Genomic DNA, 15,945 nt, shown 5'->3' with positions numbered 1-15,945 from the left:
GAGTTCCAGCGGACACGGCAGTGAGACAGATTTACCAAGTATGAAATCAGTTTCCTGCGTCCCTGCTGGCAGGCTGATGTTAAAAGCTGAACTTTGCAGGACAGTTTTTGTAAACTGAATGAAATCCAGTGTCTGAAATTAACCTTTGACTCACCGACCAAGGGGACCGGTTGATGGAAGAATCCACCGGCCAACCATATTTTTACTGGCAGAGATAATAAATTACCTTTTTGTGTCAATATATATTTGTTTCAGTGCATGTCATTGAGATAATAAGGTATTATGTTGAATAAACACTTTGAGAAGAGGCCTGAGCAAAATCTATGTATTGAACAAGTCATCATCACAGCTTCAGCATGTGAATAAGTTCCCTCTGGTAAGTGATGCAGTGTTTATGTCTATATTGTGAAAGGTGAGAACAAATAGTGAAGCAACTGCCATTGACATTGTAGGAGGCAATGAAGAGTTTGCCCTCTTGGTTAAGAACTACAGGGCCTCCGTGTCATTTTTATACCTTCATAAGTATGGGCACAATGCTAGCTAGCAGCAGACTGGTGACAAAAGATAGTTCACTGAATCAGCTGATGTCCCGGATGGTTAACAGTGCCAAAAAACTGGGAGCGCTAAAGATGATCAGTTTTGTGGCACCATTCAGTAGTGTTTGTGTGAGATAGCACAGCACAGCACAGGAGCAGCAGAGCAGTGCACCCCTAAATGACATCAAAATGACCCTAGACAAATCCATTTTGAATTTGTGCAAATGGTTTATGATTTGAGGTGGCCAAGCTGAGTTGTGCGCCGCTTGATTGAAAACCCTGAGTGTCGTGAGTACAGACATGAGAACGTTCCAGCATATCAGATGAGCAAAGCCCATGACTTATTGTCCACGTCAACACTAAAGGAAACAATGACTAGACTGTGTTGAAAGCGCAACTTTCAAGCAAAGACCAGAAGTGCTCTCCCAAAGCCTCTAAGTGGTGTGAGAAGTGGTTCAACTTGGAAAACTGCAACTAAGGACAGAGGTCTATTAATCTTACGTACTGTGTTTAGCCTACATGTTTAGGGATTAAACTAATGTGCTCATGGTGGTTGTTACATGTACAAGTTTGTGTTCAAACTGCAACTTAGATCTATGAGCAAGTAAACATTTATTATTGTTAAAGGTTAAGGAAAAGGACATTATTATAACTTGAAATTAGGATCAAAATGTAGTTATGCGAGTCTGCCTGGCATCTTCACCACAGACAGCTCGTATGTACTGTGTATTTAATGTTACAGAGTAGGGGAGGATATAGGAATTTATTGTGGATCCCGATAAAAAAAACACGTGAATTTCCATTTTTGGAAGAATCATGAATATTGTGTCTAACAGCAGCCAAAGAGACAAACAATATAAGAAACTCTGCATAAACAGGCAACATATGCACCAACCTCAAAAATCGCAAAAGATGTTAATTAACCATTGGCATTTTTCATGTCAAAAGACATGACGCCATTTCATACGGTTGAAAAGTCGGGCTTTTTCAGATTATTTTTCACTAAAAAGGACGTTCACTCAAAAAAGACGTGTCCTATCTATAATGCATAGAGATATTTTTCTTAACAAAATGTGAGGTATAGTGATTCCAGTATGTTTTTGTGCCATTTTATGAGTTTTTATCATAGTGTCAGGGTAATATCATAAATCGCAATTATTTTGACCGGAATAATCGTAATATGAAATATTCATATCCTCCCATGCTTATTCCAACTAACAAAAAGGTGACTAGTGAGGAACGAAGCTAAGATACAACTGATGGGTGATAACATAACCCTATTCATGAGTTTACTGTTAAAAGTAAAGTTTTAGATCCAAATTTACATCACAAAAAGACACTCCTACAACTTCCTAGCACCTGTTCTGGTTAGGATCAAAATAACTGACAGTGTATTTCAGTTTATTTCTTTATCTGGGACTTGTATCTCCTGGCAGAGCACTGAGTACACAGCACAGATTAATGGCATCACTGAAGGACTGATTCCTGATCTACAGTATGCACTTCAGATTGAGGCAAAGAGGTGGAGAGCAGTTGTTTATTATGGATTGCTTAAAAAACAAACACATGTGTAGTGAGACTGATTTACATCAGTACCAGGGCCTGTTTTACCTCAGACCAAAAATGCATACTTTAGCACTTGGAATGCTGCCCAGTTACAAACAATCTGTGTCTGTGTACACATGTACTTAAGCCTGGAAGCGTTTGTGTTTTTGCGCGTGTGCGTGTTGTTTTACCTGTACGGCAGCTGTGTGATCTGCGACGGGGGCTAGTTGGACGTACTGCACTTGGATGTCAGGGGGGAGGGGGGAGCCCTCTACTGCTGTGGCCCCGCCATCAGCTGATGCCACCGCGATGAGCTGAGCCCCACGTAGCACCTAGGACAGACAAGGTTGGAGAGGACACAGGAAAACTCAACCACACCTGACACTTTAAATCCATTCTCAAAAATTTCATCACCCCATCAGTCCGCTCTCATTTCTACATAAAAGTGTAACAGATCCTGATCAAACTCCCTCGTCAACGTCATCCAGCTGAGTTTACAAAGTTACAATCAAGCTGGCTCTGCAATGATCTACAGTGCGCAGCACTGGAAACAAGAAACAAATAAAAACAAACAGCAGAGAGCCTCATTTATGTCCTATCTGATGTGTTTATGTTCTCTTATTGATTACAGCCATCAGTGTGTACAAGCTCAGTGTCACACAAACACACCAAGTAACTCTGTAGCAAGGAAAGAGTCATGTGGCGGTATCTGAGTGACGTAAATAAACATTTCAGTCCTGCTGTTCTCACTGCTTCTCATCCCGTCCTCTGTTTATACATTGAGTTGGAGAGGAACTTTATGGTCCATTCAATTCAATTATATTTTTACAAGTTGTGCTTTCCTAGGCTCCATAACATGATATGCTAGTTAGGATTCATTTTTATTTGGCTTCATTTAATTTAAGTCATATTTAGACAAAGAAATAAAAGATATTGGCAGAGAATGGAGAGTTAGACGTCGCAGGGGGATCCTAATCTCCCACAGCGTTGAAAGTCAGCCAGGCGACATTAGAGCTCTGTGGCTTTGACGCACTAATTACAGAGCAGCGCCGTGCAGCTGGAGTGTTGTTGGGTATTCCTATAGTTTGTTGAGGCTATTCCTATAGATAGACTGTTACCACAAACACAGAGGAAAGCATATGTGTGTGTGACCTCGTACAAGTGTACACACACACACACATGCTTTGGGATTAGCAGAGCACTGCTGTTAATTTGGATAGCATAACTCCCATGTGACAACAGACGTACAAATTAACATACAATCATTCTGTCAACACAGACGCAGAAAAAGACGAATGAAGGGAAACGTTCACTCAGCTTTGTGCTTGTTCATTTTAATCAAACAGAGGTCAGAGACCACATTACTACCCTCCAGTGTGGCCCACAGCTTTCCATAAAGAAGTTTCTCAGAAATAAAAGGCATTCCTACATGAACTAACAGCATGGTCTCATTTATAATTTTCCCAGTTTCGTGGCCTCGGACTGAACACAGGCCTCTTTCAGTGTCTCCTGTCTGGCAGGTTTCATATGTATGTTGTCCTTGTGTGCTTTCTCTGCGATGTTATGTGAGGTCTCTGTCTCCAGTTCAGTCCTCTCCCAGCTGCACTTGGTACTGGGACATGCTCAACAGACATTAAAAATTTAAGGGAGAATATGCAAGCCTGCAGAAAAACCAAAACCTCACAAACCTCAATTACAGATGATGTTTGTTGCCCCCCAACCCTTCCAATCCAAGAGTCCCACACTGCATCCCAACCCCCGGGTCCAACCTTTGCTTTGAAGTTTGAAGTAGTGACGGGCCCCAAAGGTTCAGTTAAACCCCCCCTCAACCCGCCGACTTGCCTTGTCATCTAAGCGACTTTGCCAGTTTCACCACAAAATCTGCCGCCTCATCACCATAATGCGCCAGGCCCGGCCAGCCCGATGGAAGCTATTAGTGTAAGAAGTCTGCCTGACTCACCCGATCAGACAACCAGGGCACTTCAAGTACAGACACGGACTGAGGCTGGGTGAGCAAGACTCTTAATATAGCAAAAGACTGTTAGAACTGGGTCAAATGAATCACTGTATGTGAGGACCCATAAAACATTCCTGATCAATTAGAGCATTAGCCTGGAGGGTTGGTGTAAACAGTAATCAGACAGTTAAAGAAATAGTTCAATATGTTGGGAAATAGGCTTATCCGCTTTCTTGCAGAGAATTAGAGGAGAAGATTGATACCAGTCTTCTGTCTGTGCATTAAATACCAAGCTGGAACCAGCGGCAGTTTGAGCCGGTTTCTGACACGATTTTTGAGCCGTTGGACTCAATTTGGAGTCCAACAGAATTTCAGCTTCATCCGGCGTCACTTGCCATGTCGAGCACTGGGGGCAGCGAGGACCGATCACAACTTGATAAACTGCTCCCAACGGGCAGTCGGATGTTCGGATGAATTTCTGATGTCAGAACTTTTGGTCTGAAGCAGAGCCACAAGTCAGTTCCCCAAGGTCAGTGCTTTTTCCCTCTTACTCCATAAATTGCGCAGTGTATACCCAGCTAGTCTGCTGGTGCCTCCAAGAAAGAGTTGGAACCAAAACTAAGACTGACCAGATTTTGAAGAAATGGACTTTTAGCTGTTTTTGGGACTTCTGTCTCTACATTATTGCAAACTGTACCTCCGCTGGCAGACTAACTTCAACCTGCCTGCAGCTTTCAGATGAATCTTTACTGACAACTGTCAATAGAAGAACAGTCCACAGGGGCCGACAGACCATTATATTGTCTATTTTACATGCACAGTATAAGCACTCAGGTCATAGCTTGATGATCAGACCACACAGTGTGAGTATATAAATTATCATATTTAGCTTTAAATTGTGGACAATTTACTCTCACAGCTGGAGGGAGAATTAAACAGCAACATTTCTAAAACATGCTCAAATTGTTCAATGTATGTCCAGCTTTAGCTTAGCTTTGCATAAAGACTGGGAGCAGGCTGAAACAGCTTTCTTGGCTCTGTATGAGCTGTCTGTCTGTTGGCACCAGTGAATGAGCGCATTTCCAAAAATGTCAAACTATTCCCGTAAGTTGTATATACACACTATAGGTCCCATTGAGACTAAATCCATGAAAAATAATGCTCAATCAGTCATCTCATTGAGAACAGTGGGAACCCGAATGTACAGCCAGCTGTTCAACTGTTTCTTCATGGCAGATATGTATAGATATCCATCCTTATCCCCACACTTCATCAATCTGTTCTCTTATTGAGAATCAAATGCAGCTCCCGCCAAGTGCTCATCTGTCTGCAGTTTTATGTATGTGAGCGTACGTGTGTGTTTGTGTGTACGTGCATGTGTGATCATGTGTCCTGTACTCTAAGTGTATAATTACCAGAGTTCAAGAGATTCTGTGTTTGATACTTGAGATGGTAAACGCTTGTCTCATTCAATTAGATTCTCAACCTCCATTTGAGAGCAGTTTGCATTCTCAGCTGTGAGGAGCAGCACACAGAGGCTCACAAAAGCATTTACAGAGTTGGAACGGTGTGTGAGATCTCTGCAGCGATTACACAGGAACTTCTCGGGTCCACATCCTGTCCCACGACTCGCCTTGTCAGTGCAACTCCTCTCCACTGTTTGGGTGTAATCCTGTCACGCTTGGCTTTAAAGTATGACTCAGTCGAAAACAATCAAGCTAAATCTACGCTCAGGCGATGTACATCCACTTCATGGAAGATGGCAGGAAAGTGTATTTAGAAGGCGAGTTTCAGTCTCGTAATATTTTTCCCCTATAGGCATAAATAATTGATTTGTTGACGCTAATTAACACAAGGTTGGAAGTTCATATAAAACAGTACCGAGCACCATTACATGGTCCTGTGAGCGCTGATGATAATTACTCCTCGTTCAGCTAATAAGACATAATCATCATTAAGCTGTTTGGCAATGATGCAAAAAACCCCAAAAATAATCACAAATTTATATCAAGGAAAGGTTTTATGAGGTAGAAAGTTATTCTGCTTTCACAACAAATCAAGATTGTTAGCATAAACTAATGCATTACACAACAAGGTGAGAAATGTTTGAGGGGGCTTTCTTGGAGCAGACGAGTCCCCCGATGCTGAGAAAACTTTACAGTCTTGATTGATTGCCTAACTACCTCAGTTTTCAACTAAAAGCTGGGATGACTCACTTAAAATGCAGTCCAATATATTAGATTTGACGTAGTGGGCTCAATTTGTCAGGAACAGGGGCCATCAGCAGATCTTAAGTGTATTAGTTACTGTTGACCTCAAAGTTTTAAGGATTGGGACCCTTAAATAATCAGCACCGGCTGGCTGGCCACCCCTGTGCTGAAAGTCCGAAGAGCAGAACAGACAAGCGGGATTAAAAGACTAAGATACTGAAGCACAATACTGGAGAGACGAGCGATGAACAATCACGAACATCTTAAATTCTCCTCAGGCTTTGCTAGCTGCCATGGCCTTGAGAAAAAAGAGGAAAGAGAAAAATAAATCTTTTGCTGATGCTGTAATGCTTTCAGTAATGGATCCAGGACACTAAGGAAACAGCAATGAGAGAGAGCAAAGACTCAAAAATGAACAACAACAGCAGCTTAATGCAAAAAACATTCATGATTCCAACACTGAAAGACAATAACCAACTGGATAAACAAGGCTTTGTTACCCAGCCCTCATATGTGCTTGTCTGAGGATTCCAAAATGTTTTTTTCTCCTCGTATGAAACTAGTTCAACTTGAGTAAAGAGGGCTTTAAGAGAATATGGGCTGTTCAGAAATACAACAATGCCTCTGAATTTCCATCTCTATGCTTGGTAACAGTCTCTGAATACTGCATCAACCAGAAAATCTGCTTCCACATTGCACATACTTTGCGCAGGCTGGCATCAATTCCCAGGCTCACAGGAGGTCTCAGTTAAACTCAGCTGTGAATCGGACGATGCAATGAGTCACCCGCTTAGTGTGCATGTGAGTGTTTGTGTCTGAGTATGTTTTTAAAGATTTTGCTTCACCCTCGCTGTAATCAAAGTACACCGGAATCCCCCATAGCACAAGATCCTCCTTTTAGAGGAAGCAAAAATTCATGCACATAAGGCAGGTTTTTCTGGGCGCTATGAAAAGAGAGCCACACAAATCTGGTTCCTATCACTCCCAAAGGAATACCGCCTCTTCTTTCAGATCTGTTAAAAAAAAAAAAAAAAAAAAAAAAAAAGCCCAAACCAAAACAGGGAAATGAAAAAAGAAACATTTGGGCTTTGCAGTGGCTGGAACTTCCTCTCAGCTTCACAGCCGTCAACAACATCTGCAACTGCCAACCGTGGACAGATGTCCAAGCAGAAACACTAGCTCCGGGTGGGTAGGTGGGGTAAACTGAGAGGAGGGAGGGGGTGAAGGCCTGGCTGCGACTTGGCTGTAAAGATGCCCATAGACACAGCGGTGTGCTGAGTGCTTGTTTAATGTAGACTGGGAAAATGAACACACTGGCCTGAATATGTCTCACTGCAGGCATTAACTCTTGGTTACATATGCCTTTTATTTTACTTCAGAGTCTGAGGACTGTTCTGATTTCAGCTGGGCCTCGGCTCTTCGTATGATTGAATAGACAACAGTGGTCTTGTGATACAAATAAAAATGTTGAAATGTTGAAACAGAAGCCAAAGGGTATCATGCTTTATTCCTCTATTATTCAAGAACTCTCTCACTTATTTGCAGTTATATGTTCAGACTTTTGACAAGTGATTTTCCCATACACCACTGATACATCCATCTCCTGTCCACACAATATTCTTTGAAATACATCCGTATTGTAAATCTTTTAAGTCTTGCAAGACCCCTGAACTTGTAACCTGGCCCTGTGCTTCCCATCTCCACCCACACCCTGACACTGTTTCTACACCAGAGCTCAACACCTGCATCCAATCAAACCCTCCCTTGCATCCTTTGCTCCACAACTCCCACCAGCATGCTGGGAGTCAGATTCAGACAGGGCTCAGAGAGGTTTTATGACAAAACCAGCTTGACTTGAATTCTGATCCAGAACCAGCAAATCAAAAGAGGACTGATGACAAAAATAACAGCCGTAATTAAGAGCCGGGCCCCTTAAAAAACAAAAAGGAACCAAATTCCATTGAAGGTTTTTCTCTGTTCTCTAGCGCAAATCCAAACTTGGCCTGGCTAATTGATGCAGGCATTTTTACAATGTCGGTAAATTTCATGATTTAAGATGATGACTTAATCGTGTTTCCAATTATCCTGTTTAATTCAATGGAGTCAGAGGACATGATATACACAGGTTGTAAAACTCAACCAACAAAATACCACAAAATACCAATCTCAACAAGTCATTTAATCTAGTATTGAGACATGATCTATAAATGTTCAATGATAAAGGCCAAAACAGTTCTTAAATTAAATGTCATTTTTCTGACACAACAGAAGCGATACATCTTACTCTGTATTTAGTTCTGGCACATCCCTGTAAATATCCACAACTTGATGCTTTGGGAGCTAGATTTTAAGACTAAACATGTCCAAGTGACCTAAGACTGACCTTTTAAGCAGTACACCCAAACCACCAAACAATCTCTCTTCAAGACGATTCAATGGGTCCCAAAATCAGCACCTTTGACATACAGCAGCCAAGAATCCAGCAGTTCTACTTCAGATCTGCCATAAGAGACATTTGTCATCTCACATCAGCATGCAGCACACTAGAGTCCTTAACTCACTAAGACATCACATCAGAAACAATCACTTTTACTGCTACCTGTACTCTTGCCAGCACTGGTAAAGGAGAAAACAAAACAGACCATTCAGAGGACTCGCTACCAAGTAACATCCGTCTCAACCATCTGGTTTGTGCTGGCATAATCATTTAATAGTCACGTTTAATGTCCAGAAGAATGTGCAGTCTGAATTCTACATAAACACCTTTAGCTGCAGTTTTCGTTACGTAAGCTGTTTTTTTCTATCATTTCCATGAAAAACAAGTTTTATTGTTCCCCCACTGCTAGTCATGCTGATTTTTTCCAAACATGCTAGTTTGCATCCATTTTACTCCATTTTTGTGGTGCGTGTGCAGACACAAAAATCAGACAGAGATCAGACTGTGCCGTCTACATGCCAGAAGTCGCTGGAAAGACTGATGAGTAATCTAGCTCTGCAAATCATAATTATACTCATTCTGATTATAAGTCAAATATCCCAAATAAGTGGTTTTAGATCAGTGGTTCTCAACCAGGGGTCCGAGGACCCAGAGTGGTCCTTGAGGGAGTATCAGGGAGTCCTCAGAAAAATGGGAAATATTTTGACTATTTAATTCACTACAGAAGTAAGACCAATGTGATTAAGAGGCCGCTTTTGCACTGCCTCTTTAAGGCGAGAGTTTCACACTGTCATGCCACCTCGCCATTCTGTATAAAAGGTAATTTTGCAGAATTGGGGGGCAGAGTTGTCTCACCTTTAAGCCAGCAGCAGATGTAGTAACAGCGCCGTAATGACATGTATATAAGGGACAGCCAGCAGGACCGGAGCATGGGTGGCACGGGTGTGACATTTTGATGATTTGTTATGTGTGTGACTCACCGCGGGAGATTTAAAAAGCAGGTGGTAGCAATTAGCAGCTAACTCAAAGAAGGAAAACAGTGGCCGAACATGTCCGCACACTGAAAAACAATGAGGTGCAGGTACTCCTTACCCTCCTAGCGGAGCACGAGATCTGCCGCCATATAACAGGGATGGTAGGTAATTGTTATTGCCATGTTAATGCCATTGTTATAGTTTAAAAAGTGCTGCCGACACATAGGTTATATGTGACACTAAAGGCCAACGCTGTTGTGTTCCATGGCACACCCATCGTACTTAATTTGCTTCGGTGATGCCAGCAGGCTGTCTAAAATCACACAATGTAGCAGCACTATGCCACCATTGTTTGATTCTGTGCAAAAATGGCGGTATGAAGAAGGGACTTCGTAGCGACCCTGTAGCACAATCTCTGTGTAAAAAGGGCTAGAGTCATACCAGTGACTATTCTGATCATGGGTTTCATTTCCTCCACAGTCATCTCCTCAAATGTAGTTGACAACTATAGAATTCTCTTCTTGCTCATTAACAACAACCACAAATCTTTTCAGATGGAGAGTCCCTGAATCTTATCAAATGGGGGTCCATGACCTAATGTGCATCAATTAAGGGGGTCCTTGACACGAAGAGGGTCGAGAACCACAAGTTCACATGACAGAAGTAGTATTACCTTAACCAGGCTATAATTAACCTAGAATCCATGTAAGTTCACCAACAATGTCCCCGTCAGGATCCTGTTAAAGCTGAAACTGATGGATGATGATGTAGGCTTGGCGAGGCAGGACTGCACCAGGCCTGTGCTGATGGTGAGTCACGTTTAAATGCATTTTAAACATCTGGTCCCTCTTACTCACACACCCCGGCGACCCGGAGCTCTGCCCACAAAGACAAAAGAAAACACCACTGGGGGTACCCTCCTCTGCATTGCTCCGAAATGCTGAGTAACAAACACACACACACACACCTACGCACACATTCAGAACTACGGATTCCCCGATCTATGGCCTTTTATCTCCAGGCCACGATGCCACAAGAACACAAAGCAGACGACTACTCCTTTGAAACACGATCCACCACTAGACCTCTAAATCCTTGACTGCTTACGTACATCCCACTTACACTAAACATTGGTCATAAAACATCTTGTTTGTATCTTTTCATCTCATTTTTACCCTCCCCCCGGACTGTGAATCACAGGAATCTCAACAACCCCTTACACATTAGAAACAACATTCTTGAGCAGAGAGCAAGAAAAGACAACTGAGGAACTCGGGCCATGAGCCAATGGTTTGATTCCAGCACAAATCACACCCTGATTCTCTGAGGTTAACCTTACAGATTGTTCAAGCATCTGCTTTGTGTGTAGGAATGACAAATCAAGAGACGCTGTCCTAGAACACCAGACCTTTACCGAAGCTAACTGACAACAGGCGTGGAGGAGCTGATGTCTTTGGCACAAACCGCACAAATGTAAGAACATCAACACTTGCAATATAACAAGAGTTCAGATGAGTTGAGTTTAAAACACACCAACTCATCTGTTTCCTCTTCGTCTCCTTTCTTCATTTCCTCACTTCATTCTCTCACTTTCCCTTGTTTGTTTCTCATCATCTCCTTCATCAACTCATCGACACATCCTTCTTCTTCTGTGCACCATCACTCTATCACAAAATACTGCCTGTGTTTTTCCTGGTTCTGGACTGGTGCTGTGTTTACATGTCCTGGCAGTACAGACAGAAGGACCATTGCCGAGCTGGACTCTCTGTTCTGTGACCCAGTTCCCACACTGACCATGAACAATGCCGCTTGGGAGGGTCCAACAGATGCACCGCAACATGTGCTGACAGGAAGGGATGGCAGAGGTTCAACTAGGGGGAGGATGTGAGGGTGAGGGGGTGGGGGGCTGCCTTCAAACTCTTGACAATCACGTCTAAAGCCCCCGATGGGCGGCATTCAGGTCCATCATCGGTACATGACGCAGGCGAATGACAGGATGAGTAAATTTGGTGAAGCTTTATAGCTGTCTCCTGAGATGTGCTGGATTTCTCAGACTGACACGGCAGTGGTTTACAGCTATCTGACACTCCTCCAAAAACTGTGAGCTCACTCGACAACGGATCTGGTGCTCCTCTGTCGGTTTTATAATTGCACTGTTTTTGTTTCTTTTTTGCTTTTACAGAGTTACAAAGGGTAGTGACAGCAAAGATGGATAAGGGGAAAAGGGCATCCGAGGCCATTGGCGGCACAGTGTATTTGCCTAAGCCACTGGAGCTAGCAGAGGGCACCACTTCCTGAAGTTTTTTTATGTGGCACCTAGTACCATGCATGTGTTTTTGTCCGATTCACAGCTCAACTGGTCTCAGTTTTCAATCATGAACGGGACAAAACATCTCTTCCAGACGGTCTCCCTTTTTGGTTTTCCTCTCCTCATCTTTTTTCTTTCTCCCCTCCTCCTCATCAGTCGCTCCTTTCATCTTCCAATCCTCCATTTGGTCTGCATCAGTGCAGGGTAAGATCACAGCACACTGAGAGAAGGGCACCAGATAAGAGGCTATGACAGACAGGGAGTGCAGTAAAAGACTCGTTATTTTATACTTTCATGGGTCTGCCTCTCTCTTCCGTCTGCATGAGAGGGTTTTTATAGGCTGCCGGAGAACTTTGGATCCAGATTTGTCCAGACTTTCAGCTGGCACATTTGTGCTGAGTTTAGGGCTAAGTTGGCACAGACTAACATGGAAGTGGACACAGAAACATCTGCAGCTAAACAACAGAGATTCAATGTGTGCATAAGCAGTTAGACAAACAAAGTGTAGAGTGAGATGTGTGAAGAACACTATGCTGCTCATTGCATGCAGTAAATCTCTTGTGACAATACAGAGCATGATGGTTGGACAGAGGGAAGATGGAGGGTCAGTCTGCAGCCTTCTCAAAACTTTAACACAGCCTGCCTCAACTACAAAGACACCTAAAATTCTTTTGTCAGTTAAGATTGAAGCAGGGGCTCTACGCTTATCCTTAACAAGGCCCCAAATTCCCTCACTAATCTCTAACTGAAAAAATCTTGTTTGAAGTTCATTCTGGAGCTTTATGTAACAGTAAGCAAAGTGTGATTAGTACCAGTTAACTTACTGGACAGCATTATTTCATCAAATGCTGACACAACTGATGAGCTGAGAGCAAAAGCCTGAAGACAATTATTGTCCTTTTTTTTCCTTTTTTTTTCTTAACAAGCAGTTGCAAAATGTATTAATTTCCTGATTAAATCATCACACAGAGAAGAAAATTTATTTTAGCAATGTAGTCTTGTCAGGGCCACACTAATCGTACTGAAAATGCATGACAACACTTATCAACACCTAATTTATTTCCATCATAATGCAGTATTATTACAAAGTGTACTGCCAATAAACACAATGAATCCTATTCTCAGAAATGTGATCTGTGAGAAAATGCCGCACTTCTGAGGGCAGAAATATGCATCACAACTGCAGTATGGAACAGGCTGTTCAGAACATTGCAGAACATCAAACACAGAGAAAAGCAGCCTTATAACAAAATTAAATCAACTCATGATATTAAGTTGTTCTCATTTATGAGAACCAGCATGAGCTTTGAGAGGAGTACTCACATTATTTATTTACAGAAAACTAATAAAAAGATCAGTCTCAGAACCCATCAGCTATCAGTCTGACGACGATAAGCCTCTGGGGACGAGGACCAATATTTCGGCTGATCCGGTGTAGCCAGCAGATATCTAGGCCAACATTTTCTCTTCCATGCACTGGTCATTTTGGCTCATCTTTATAAACAGATATCTACATAAGAATGCAGATACATTTTTTAAAAGAGCTACTATGAAGCTAACTCGTCATCTGATAATAGCCGATGTGTTCAAAATGATTGATACAACATGTAAGTAATTAAATCTAATACCCATACCCATCCATAGTGGAGGGATAAAGAAATCAGTGTAGGGAATTACTAAACAGCTTCCATTATGAGGCCTCTAAGGCCCAATTTAGACTCATCGTCTCAAAGCAACTTGACATCTTAATTTTGAGATTTTGCCCAGTAAATGAGTGATGCTTCTTGCATTCAGACTGTGGTCAGACACAACTCACATGACGTCACACATAACTGAGATCTGATAGAAAATGTGTGAGGCAGGCCACCTCAGAATGTGGATTCTGATAATGACTCTCAGTGGGACAAATACTGCAGAGAAACACAAAATAGGCAAGGTGTGGACAACGTTGGACAACATGCAGATAAATTAAGAGACCCTAATGGAGCCACGGAGTGAGAAAACATCTGTGTAGGGCTGTTAAAAAAAATCAAAACCAGAGAGTGTGACAATTCTTTATTTATGTAATGGACATTAATGTGGCCAAGACTGGACCTGAGAGTGTGAACTTCTGACGGTTAATGTGACCTGGCTTGATTGGATGTGGCAGGTGGCCTTTAAAAGACAGGTGTAACCGCAGCTACATAGCACAGGGAAGATGGGAAAATGAGAGAGTGAAAGAGGAAGGAGAGGAAAACTGCCCCAGAGAAAGACGAAAGAGAGAGCTCATGTGATGAATTGTGCATGCTAGGTTATACTAACATAGCCTCAGCACTATTCACCCAGATTACAAAAACAGTGACATCATACTTAGCCCATTTGATGTAGGCCTCTCTGTAAACACACACATCAGACATTTAAGAAAGCACACATCAGGATTAAGCCTGTTCTGTTTTGTCTTTGTCTGAGGTTCTTAACAAATTCTGGTCCAAGATAAACTACACCAATCATGATTAAGACATATTATGTCTTTTGTATACAACCATATCTGGTTGAAGTGATTTATCTCCTTGAATAAGTGCTATCACTAATATTGTACTTGTTTGGGCCCTGCTTCCCTCGGGTGTCTTTATGTGCTTTCTGGGGTTCTTCAGATTTAAGAGCTGACCTAAAGGTCACTCACCCTCAGCTCCATGAGACTATGAGAATATACTTTGACATGCAAAAGTTTGGGCACCCCTGGTCAAAATTTCTTTTACTGTGTTAAGTGAGTAGAAGATGGACTGATCTCCAAGAGGCAGGAAGTTTAAGATGAAACATGCTTTTCAACATTTCAAGCAAGGATGGAGTAATATTTTTGTTTGGTACAATTGTAGAGTGGGAAAAAAGGAACACCATGCAGTCTGGTCAACCCTAGACATAAAGCTCTCAGACAACTTTTCACAGAGTCTCAGACCTTAATTAGCTTGTTAGGGCTATGGCTTGTTCACAATCATCACCAGGAAAGGCCAGGTGATGCATATATGCTGACTCCTAAAACCTTGTCTCAACAATCAGCAGCCATGGGCTCCTCTAAACAGCTGCCTACCACTCTGAAAATTAAAACAACTGATGCCCACAAAGCAGGAGAAGACTATAAGAAGATAGTTAACTGTTTTCAGGTTGTTGCTGTTTCCTCAGTTCGTAATGTAAATATGAAATGGCAGTTAACAGGAACTGTGGAGGTCAAGTTGAGGTCTGAAAAACTATGAAAACTTTCCAAGAAAGCCGCTCGTAGCACTGTTTGTTTGACTGCAAAAGACCTGCAGGAAGATTTATCAGACTCTGGAGTGGTGGTGCACTGTTCTACTGTGCAGCTACACCTGCACAATTATGATCTTAATGGAAAGGTCACCCGAAAAAACTTTTCTGTGTCCTCACCACAGAATTCAGCATCAGGAGTTTGCAAAGGAACATCTAAACAAGCCTGATAGTTTTTGAAAACAAGTCCTGTGGACTGATGAAGTTAAAATAGAAATGTTTAGATGCAGTGAGCAAAGGTATGTTTGAGGGGAAAAAAAAGGTGCAGAATTTCATAAAAAGAAGCAAATTCTGGAGGGAAACATCACACGACCTCTAAAAGAACTAAGAGATGAAAAGAGAAGGGCTTCCACAACAGGACAATGACCCTAAAAACACCCCAAAATCCACAATGGACTACTTCAAGGAGGTGCAAGTTTCAAGTTTTCAATCCCCTGACCTAAACATAATTGGAAATCTGTGAATAGACCTCAAAACAGCAGCGTATGCAAGACAGCCCCAAGAATCTTACAGAGATAGAAGACTTTTGCAAGGAAGAATGGGTGAAAATCCCCCAAAGAAGAACTGAAATACAGAAAGCATTTAGAGGCTGTGGTACTTGCCAAAGAGGGTGCTACTAAGTACTGATTATGCAGGGTGCCCAGAATTTCGCTTCAGGTGATTTTGTTATTTTGAAAGTATAAAAGAAGATAGTGAAGA

The 15,945-nt window shown here is 42.1% G+C and overlaps 1 protein-coding gene across 2 annotated transcripts in view; it reads right to left on the bottom strand.

The window, feature by feature from the left end:
* Positions 1–15,945, bottom strand: part of LOC125887649 (BTG3 associated nuclear protein) — a 49,478-nt gene that overhangs the window by 7,727 nt on the left and 25,806 nt on the right. For both annotated transcript variants that reach the window (XM_049574628.1, XM_049574629.1), the window contains exon 12: positions 2,273–2,413. In XM_049574628.1, the coding sequence (XP_049430585.1) occupies positions 2,273–2,413 (141 nt within the window). The remainder of the gene's footprint in view (positions 1–2,272; positions 2,414–15,945) is intronic.

This window comes from Epinephelus fuscoguttatus, linkage group LG4 (genome assembly GCF_011397635.1).
Source record: "Epinephelus fuscoguttatus linkage group LG4, E.fuscoguttatus.final_Chr_v1".
Classification (NCBI taxonomy): domain Eukaryota; kingdom Metazoa; phylum Chordata; class Actinopteri; order Perciformes; family Serranidae; genus Epinephelus; species Epinephelus fuscoguttatus.
Note: the sequence above shows the minus strand (reverse complement) of the source record. Positions and strands in the feature narration are given on the sequence as shown.